Consider the following 9,647-nt stretch of genomic DNA (forward strand, 5'->3'; position numbering starts at 1 on the left):
AATGCTGTGAAAAAAATTATTTGTAAAGACAATTTCATTCTAATAGTTCCTAAACAACAATTAATTTTGCTCTTTTCACCAAATAAGAAAGCATAACTGAATAACATTTTACTTGTAAACATTATAAATAAAAATTAGAACAAAAAGATTTTCAAGTGGTTATTAAAAACTTAATATTATTCTTCTTGTTAAAAACTTTAGAACCTGACATGTAAATCTAACCAAGTAAAATATTTGAGAATTCCCAAGCTTAACTCACTTTTTTTTTTAGATTAATAATTAATTTAATTACAACTATGTTGATCTTCGTTTTATTGCAATAAATAAATTTAAGGCGAACAACAAAGACCGAATAGACTACCACCTAATATTTCTAATATATTTTAACATTTTTCTTCCACGAGAGAGTGCTTCCAGAAAAGCATGTAAGGAGTCACACCATCTTCTTCGTAGTTAAGGTATCCGACCTGTTAATTAAAAATAATAATTAACGTAATTTTTATCCGAGTTGGTCTTATCAATAATTATTTGAAATTTTTAATTGGTAATTTTTAAATGTTTAATTATTCATTTTGTACTTCGCAGTTGAGGTACCCGACCTGATTTTGATAATAACTTTTTGTAATTCATAACTAAAAAATTATTTTAAAAAATAACAACGGTTGTGTTTAAACATTATAAGTTATATGTAAAAATTACTGCATTGTTTTCAAAATGTATCAAGTTTACAGTTTAACGGGTTTTTTAAACATTATTATATAACACTAGCAACAGTTTAGAAAATTAAATTAACAAAAATTAAATTAACAATGAAGATTTTTTGTGAATTCCAAGAATATTTGTTCGCAACTAATTAGTATTCAATTTTCTAACTTTAAAGCTTAAAATTCATTGTTGTTCATGGAATTTATCACAAAAAAAAGGTTTTATTTGATCATAAAATAACTTGTAAACTCATCAAAAAAATATTTGCAAACAATTAAACACGGTGTTACTAAAAATGTAATATAAGCAAACAGACAATATAAACTCGAAAAAACCCTTTATTTATCAACCAAGTGTTTGTGAGTAGCACTTGAAAAATTTTGCCACAAATAAAATAAAAAAATTATATTTTTCAATTATTTTAATATAAAATTAAGGTTGACTCTTATTTTGATTAAATTACAATTAAAATTCAAAACCTTGATACAAACTAGTCACAACATGCATCTTAATGATTTTTCAAATAAACTAACAGTGCCGTCGGGGTTCATGGATTCACCGGAGTAAAATTCCAAATCCTTCAAACTTTTGTAAATGTACTTCAGCGCTGAGACGGCGTGTTCCTTGAATTCGGCAACTTTCTCCGTTTCACCTGCAGCTTCCAGTTTCTTCATCACCTCTGTTTGTTTATATATTATAACTACTATTTACTATTATAATTATTATTTTTGTTTATCATACAAAAAATAATTACGACCTCTGATAAAATAATAATTGTGTTGTACATACTAATTACTACATGGATAGATGTTTTTTTTAATAAAATATATTATTTTTTAATATAACCTCTATAATTTTTATAGGTTATTACGTGTACATTAGGGTGTAATATAAATGCAAACTTTGAGTTATCAGCTTTTTCAACACTTGGCAAAGACCACAAAAGCACCCTGTTCAATATTTTAGATTATTTGAAGAAATTTTCAAGCTAGCAAATTTTGATTTTCTGAAAACCACTGCAAACTGTATTGGTTACAAAAAATAATACTTTTTGTAGTTTTAGCTAGATTTTTTGCAATTATCACACATAAGCACATTGCGCACAACTTAAAGAAAGCTTTACGGTGGAACTTCTCAATTAAAATGAAAACTGAAAATTCAGGATAATTTAAGTGATAAGAATTACATAAAATTGAGAAGTTCTACCATAAAACTTTCTTTAAATCGACTTAAATTGTGCCCAATGTGATTATGTGATAATTGCAAAAGTTCTAGCTAAAAATTTCATTTTTTGTATCCCATCAAGTTTGCATTGGTGTAGTCTTCAGAAATCAAAATTTGCTTGCGTGAAAGTTTCTTCTTATCGCTTAAGGTCATAGGGGGGGGTCCAACACTTTTTTTACAAAAATTAACTTTGGCTTTTATATGAAAGCTTCAAGTACAAACTACAAACCAGTTTTTATAGAATTCAAAAATATCATTTAATTTTTGAGATATTTTATTTTTTGTAAAACGTTTTTAATACAAACCAGTATGGACCACAATTTTTTTTGAATTTTAAAAATCACTAAAAATCTATTTCCTCCTTCATTTTTCAAGCAATCTTCTTCAAATTTTCAAGAAATATTACTTATATTAAAAGAAAAAAGTGTTACTTATGAACTTTTATTAAAAAAACTATGACAAAAATTGAAAAAAAAAGTTATGGAGTTTTCAAAAAAAAAAATTAATTTAAATTTTCAAGTCCAGTTCAGATTGTATAAAGATTAGACTGTAAAAGTTTGAAGAAGATTGCTTGAAAAATGTAGGATATAGATTTTAAATAAAATAGTTTTTTTGCTGTTTTAGTTTTCCCTTCCCATAGGTAACCTATTATGCGGCCCAACTTTGACTGGACATATCTCAAAAGTCAAACTTTTTAAAACGATAAAAAGCATCTTGAAGCTTAGAAAAAACTTTTTAAAATAAGATTAACTTATAAAAAACATACCTGTTCTAAACTTATTTGTTGAAACAACAAATTAAATAAAAAATTATTATATATAGAAAGTGCTAGTTAATTACTTTTACTTGTTATGTTTTTAAAGGTAATGCTGTGATTTCTGTTATAACTTTTACTTATAATTTGAACTACTGCAGAAATTTTCCAAATCAGATAAGTCTGGTACAAAAAACTTGAAAACAATTTTTAATTAACGCAAACAACCCACCTTTCATGAATCCCTTCATTTGGGCTCTGAAGTCCTTGAAGCTCTCGGCTGACATGGCAACGGTTGACTCAAGACGGCAACCATCGACAATGTCAATTACCTTAAATAAAATATTAAATGTTTATACTGATCCGCTATTGAAATTTATAATGATTAACAACAATTTTACAACATATGACTACAAATTAACTAGGGTTGCCACTCTTTTGAGCAAAAAAATTCAACAGCCGAGTGACTAAAAACTAGCCTGATTTGAAAAAATAATTTGCAAGATTGAATGAGACACAGTGAACTCAATATAAAACTGGTCTCAGTTTAGAAAATTATTAACTAACATGAGTTCATCAAAAAAAATTTTATGAGTTCATCAAAAAAATTTTTTTTAATTCCTGAGTAAAAAGTAAACAATGAATAAACTATTTAAAATATACTTTAATTAACTTGAAATTAATAATTTTAATCACCTGAATTCACCTTTTTCAACATGTTTATTTTTAAACAACACTTAACTTAACATTTTTAATCACCTAAGATGATTCACCTGAAATAAATCTATTTCAATAAATTTAATTTTGTACATATAAATAAGATTAATATTTCCACCTGAGATGATCCATCTAAAACACATCTATTTCAACATGTTTAATTTTCTATATATAAATAAAATCAATATTTTTACCTGAGATGATCCACCTAAAACACATCTATTTCAACAAATTTAATTATCTATATAAATAAAATCAATATTTTTACCTGAGATGATCCATCTAAAACACATCTATTTCAACATGTTTAATTTTCTATATATAAATAAAATCAATATTTTTACCTGAGATGATCCACCTAAAACACATCTATTTCAACAAATTTAATTATCTATATAAATAAAATCAATATTTTTACCTGAGATGATCCATCTAAAATACATCTATTTCAACAAATTTAATTATCTATATAAATAAAATCAATATTTTTACCTGAGATGATCCACCTTCTTCCAAATCTTCAGGGGCTTCTTCAGCTGAAGCGTTTGATCCTTCCAATTGGATGACGTCGGCTGTTTAATTCATTAAAATATATCATATAAACAACTATTTACAAATGTTAATGAAAGTATTCTCTAAAAAAGTTTTTTCCTGTGTAAAAAAAATCAACTTTCTTTTTATTATGTAATTCATTATGTCAATAAATAATTATTTTATTATATTTTAAGCTTATTTGTTATGCATTTTAAAACTGTGCAGAGCAAGTAAATTCTATAGTGCAAATTGTTGAAAAATTTTAAAAAAAAGAAAAGAATTAAGTATATAACCAACACAAGTTTTAGTTATATTTAGTTTCAAGTCAAAGTTTAATAGATATTTATACAAATGTATCTGAAACTACTATCAAACTTTACTCATATTAATTGGAGTAATGTTAGCGAATTTTCAGATCCAATTTATTTTGCTGATTTTTGAAGTTGAAAAACATTGAAAAGTAAATTGACTTTCAGTAAATCAGCATACCAACTAACATTTTATTTTTTTTATGTTATTTGTTGCAACATATTTAAAAATATAAATATAGATATTTAAAGATTGAATATAGTTATAGACAAAAAATCTTTTGAAAAGTGAAGTAATTATTCAGAAAACTAATGTTTAAAATATTTTAATTGGAAAAAAAGACTTAAAGAAGCTATATTTACAATTTCAGTAGCAAGTATTTTCAATGGGTGATACTTTTAATGAGACCAGCATCTGCTTATAGGGTGGCATTTTTGTACTTCCTTTATAATAAAACAAATTTTTTTATATAAAGAGTATTATCATCTTTCTTGAGACATGATTAAACTTCTTAACTTAAATATATATCAACTAATAACAAACCCTTCTTGTTAGCTAAGAGCACTGGTGATCTTCATTAGGTATTATTAAAATTATTTTATTAACAAACTAATAACAAACCGCTCTTGGTAGAAAGAGCACCGGTGACTTTCATGAGACAGGGTTGTCCGGGAACATCGGTGATGGTGTATGTGTCAGAGGTCATCTCATCTCCTGTTTTAAATTTAATAATGAAATGAAACTAAATTACAAGCACAACCTGTTATGACTCAACTAAGTCAACAATTAAAATGTATGTTGGTCAATTAATATTATTCTGGGTAAAATAAAACTATTTTGATGGCCTTTTACCAAATGGCAACCCTTTTGTAGTTACATATGATGCTAAAGGTTGCAAAAAGTTTTTGAACTTTTCTAACAGGTTCTCTGAACTTCTTTCAGGAATTTGAAAAAATATTTGTTCAATTTTTAGTACAAAATTATGTGGTTGAAATCTGTCTTAAACAGTTTAAAAATACTTAAAAGATTAAGTAATACAATTGAGATAGTTTTTAGATAAAAAAATAAGATAATACAAAGAAAATTATAATATATGACACATTTTTATAACTTAACAAAATTTTATTAGGTGACATTTAAAAAACATATCAAAATCTAGGTTTTTTCAGTTTTTTAGCCTTAATTGTCAAGTTTCAAGTTTTTCAAGGCTTCCATAGCAACCCTGAATGCTTGAAAGATATAAGATCATCCCAACCTCATATACAAAAGTGATTTAGTATTATTAGCAAGTTTAGTTATGACTTTTTGATTCAATTAAATTTGCATTGTAATATGTAGTTATTTTAGTTTATTAAAAAGCAGATTTTTATCTCTAGTATTTAGTGGACAAAATAATTTCAAAAAGCATAAAAAATTACTATTAATTTTGTTAATTAATTATTTATTTGTAAAAGCAACTTTTTATCCAGGTCTTTATAATATAAATATAAAAAAATTAACTAATACTAAATTTACAATAAAACTTAGTTTCTTCAGAATAATAATTATATGTTTGTGGTTAAAAATAAAAGTAAATTGAAATACACATTAAGATCAAATTGTAGAACAATTTAATTTTACCTTTGTATAACCATAAATACTTAGTCAAAAAATTATAATTTTTTATTAAAAAAGAGATTTAATTATTGTATTTTTTGAGTATTGTACATTTTTATAAGAATATTATGATAGTAGGGGTTAATCAATTGAACAATAACATTCAAAATAATTTTGGGGTTAAGTATATATCCCTGACATTAATTATATTTTAATTATATATATAATTATATAAGATGTAACGTTATAAGGCGTTAAATCCTGGAGATCCTGATAAGCTAAGCTTATCGGAATGTATATCACAGATGTTCTTGTGCTAAAACTTTATTCCGACTAACGGCGTTTCACTGCTCTCAAATAAATTTAAGAACAGATCTACGGAGTCTCAAAAAGCTCTAAGAATAGAAAAAGCTATAGAATAGAAAAAGCTCTATTCTTAGAGCTTTTTGAGACTCCGTAGATCTGTTCTTAAATTTATTTGAGAGCAGTGAAACGCCGTTAGTCGGAATAAAGTTTTAGCACAAGAACATCTGTGATATAATTATATATATATATTATGTTTTTTTAGTTTACTAATGATTGCCAACTTAAAATTAAATATGGTTTTTTAGCACTAAGTTGACAAAAATTTGATTACCTTTTAAGTTTCAAGTTTTTTTTAAAGTTTGTACTTAAAGTACTATTCAAACTAATTGTAAAAATATGGATCAAAATAAATTTGTGTATAAATTACTAAGTTTTATGAAAGGAGATTTCTTTAAAAGTTCCATATTTTTATTCAGATACTTTGTTTTGTGTTTAAAAGATTTAAATTATCACTTTAATTAACAGGGTTGTCACTGGTTTTTGACAAAACTGCTCTAGGTTCATAAAAGTACATGTTTATGGGCCTATTTTTAGTTTTAAGTTAAGCTTAAAGTTAAGTTTAAGGTAAAAACTGTGTTAAATATATAAAAACATTGAAAAGATACTGTTAAGATTTTTTAAATATGTTTTTTAATAAAAAAATTTGATGATGACAAAAAAATGTCAACCTATATGATAGATTTTTTGTGTCAAATTTAAATTTTACTACATAACATGTTAAAATTGTTAAAAATTTGAAGTTTTAACAGGTTTTTTAGCCTAAATTGTCAAATTCAAGGTTTCCAGGTTTTATGGCAACCCTGATTCAACACTAAAAAGATACTTTAAAGCTACTTTAAATGAGATTTTTTAATAAAAAAAAATTTGATGTTGACTTAAACTTTTCTGTAAGATAAATTTTATTGTGTCAAATTGAAATTTTACAATTTAGCATGTAAAGATTGCTTAAAATTCCAGGATTTTAAGTGATTTTTGTTAGAAATTCAAGTTTTTTTTTTAATTTATTAAATTCCAAGTTTATTCAGATGTTTAAGCCTAAATTGTCAAGCTCTAGGTTTTTCCAGGATTGCAGGTTTTGTGGCAACCTTGAATTGATCATAGTAAATGGCAGTGTAATTTTATTACCCAACATTGTTTATGTGGCATTTTAAATTATTTAAAAAAATGTTGGCTAATATTTATAAGTGATATGCCATCTTAATCAAAACTGCTAATGAAAATCTGTTAGTTTCAAATCCAATTTTATAGTATATATAAAAATAATAAAATGCAAGGCCATAGGGGTTCCAACAATTTTTTACAAAAGTTAACTTTGGCTCTTAAATGAAAGCTTTGAGTACTGAATTTAAACCAGTTTTTACTGAATTTGAAAATATAAATTTTTGAGATATTTAATTTTTATAATAAGTTTCTGATACAAACATATGGACTGCAAATTTTTTGGGGTCAGTTTTCTCAGAAATTTTAAATATCAATAAAAACTTATCTCAGGGCTGCCACTCATTTTTTCAAAATTTTTCGAGGTTTTCTAAATTTCTTCCAGGTTTTTAAAATTACACATTTTTTGGTAAGTTTAGAAGTTAAGCTAAAGGTAAGAAACTGTATTAAGTTGTATAAAAACATTGAAAAGATACTGTAAAGCTACTTTAAATATGTTTTTTAATATAAAAATGTTTGATGACAAAATTTTTTTATTTATTTGATAGATTTTTTGTGACAAATTGAAATTTTACTACTAAACATGTGAAAATTTTTAAAATTACAGATTTATTTGCCCAAATTGTCAAATTTCACGTTTTTCCAGGTTAAGTGGCAACCCTGCTATCTCCTTCATTTTTCAAGCAATCTTCTTCAAATTTCAAGAAAATGTTCATTATATTATAAGAAAAAAATGTTACTTATATATTTAATTAAAAAAAAAATTATGCCAAATAAAAAAAAAATTCAAGTAATTTAACTTTAAAAATTTATAAGTCTTAAAGTAACTTGTTTTTGTTATTGTAAAAAGATTGGACTGTGAAAGTTTGAAGAAAATTGCTTGAAAAATCTAGGAGGAGATAGTTTTTAAACAAATAGTCTTTTTTTGCTGTTTTGCTTTTCCCTTCCCATAGGGTACCTTTAGGGAACCATAGGGAACAGACTTTGACTGGTCATATCTCAAAAAACTAATTTGAATTTTTTAAAACAGTAAAAAGCAACTTGAAGCTTAGTAAAAACTATGTAAAATGAGATCAGCTCTTGTATGAAATGCGGCTTATAAAAGAATATTTTAAAATAACTTGTAAATTACCCAAGATTGTGGATACTTTGCATTAGTAGTTAAGTAAATGCAAAAACTTTATCATAACATTATTATCTATTCAAAAAAAAAATTTGCTCCTAACACTTACAGTATAAATTTATTGCTGTGCATGATAACAATAGTAAAAAAAACTGAATTTTAAAGTAAATTAATTAAATCATACATTACAAAGTTTTAACCCTTTATAAGAAAAATAAACTAGCTAGAGCTCATAATAAATTAATTTTAAATAGTATTACTTTGTTATGGTTGTAATGGCCATAAGTGAAAAATTATACTGATGATTTAACTTTACAAATTTGAGTGGACAACAATATTTAAATTTTCTATTTTATACAAATATATATATTATTAAAAAAACAGAAAATAAAGTCTAATATATAATATCATATATAATGTCATAAAATTAAAATTGGCGTGAAAATTTAAAAATAATTAAAATAAATCAAATACCATTAGACTGCATAAATAAAAAATTGATTATTTTGTCTAAAAAGTATTAAATTATAACTTTATGTATAAATATTTAATTCTTAGATAGATTTAGACTTATTAAAAGAGTAAAAATAACTTTAAAATAAAACTAACTTTATTTAAAAACATATTTTTGTATAAAATACACTTTAATATTTTAAAAACTTTTAAACAAAAATTTACCAGTAATGATGCACTTGTAGATCTTCATTTTGTGGTTTTTGGTGTTTATAAAATTAAATAAACTAACTCCAGTCTACTCTTTGCTCAGAGGAAATCTTGTTGGCAGTTTTGGCTCCCAGCTTTGTGTTCAGTATTCAAAAATTTGTTTGTTGTTGTCATTTGGTGAGAAATTAAATACTTGAGCAGGGCGTTTCCTTGAGCCAGGGATTGATTTTAATTTCTATAAACTACAATAATAAAAGTATATCTAAAAATTTTGAAAATAATAACTTTTTGTTTGACTCTAATCTATAAGTTATTGTTAAACATTTTTTCTCATAGCTACAAAACTTCTAGTTTTTATAACAAAGTAAGTTTCAAAACAGATATAGCAAAAACAAACGGTTTTGTTTAAAAGCTAAATATCTGTATGTTAGATAACGTATTAAATGTATTAAATATTTTTTTGTTTAAAATTATTAGAACTTGAGTAAAATTAAATAT

The 9,647-nt window shown here is 24.6% G+C and overlaps 1 protein-coding gene across 1 annotated transcript; it reads right to left on the minus strand.

Moving 5' to 3' along the window:
- Positions 1-295: 295 nt before the first annotated feature.
- LOC145843684 (uncharacterized) lies at positions 296-9,316 on the minus strand. Its single transcript, XM_082950960.1, has 6 exons — positions 9,165-9,316; positions 4,865-4,957; positions 3,893-3,972; positions 2,916-3,015; positions 1,239-1,384; positions 296-467 (listed from the first exon to the last, which is right to left on the minus strand). Exons 1-6 carry the CDS (start codon positions 9,190-9,192, stop codon positions 384-386), a joined length of 531 nt encoding a protein of 176 aa, XP_082807086.1. The 5' UTR covers positions 9,193-9,316; the 3' UTR covers positions 296-383.
- Positions 9,317-9,647: the final 331 nt, after the last annotated feature.

The sequence above is a fragment of the Thalia democratica genome, chromosome 1 (assembly GCF_965202585.1).
Source record: "Thalia democratica chromosome 1, ktThaDemo2.hap1.1, whole genome shotgun sequence".
Classification (NCBI taxonomy): domain Eukaryota; kingdom Metazoa; phylum Chordata; class Thaliacea; order Salpida; family Salpidae; genus Thalia; species Thalia democratica.

Coding starts and splice junctions, on each gene's coding strand:
- LOC145843684 (XM_082950960.1), bottom strand. CDS start 9,192: ATGAAGATCTACAAGTGCATCATTACTG. Junction 3,973..4,864: donor TGCTCTTTCTACCAAGAGCG/GTTTGTTATTAG, acceptor TGAATTAAACAG/CCGACGTCATCCAATTGGAA. Junction 468..1,238: donor CCATGAACCCCGACGGCACT/GTTAGTTTATTT, acceptor TTTAATTAACAG/GTCGGATACCTTAACTACGA.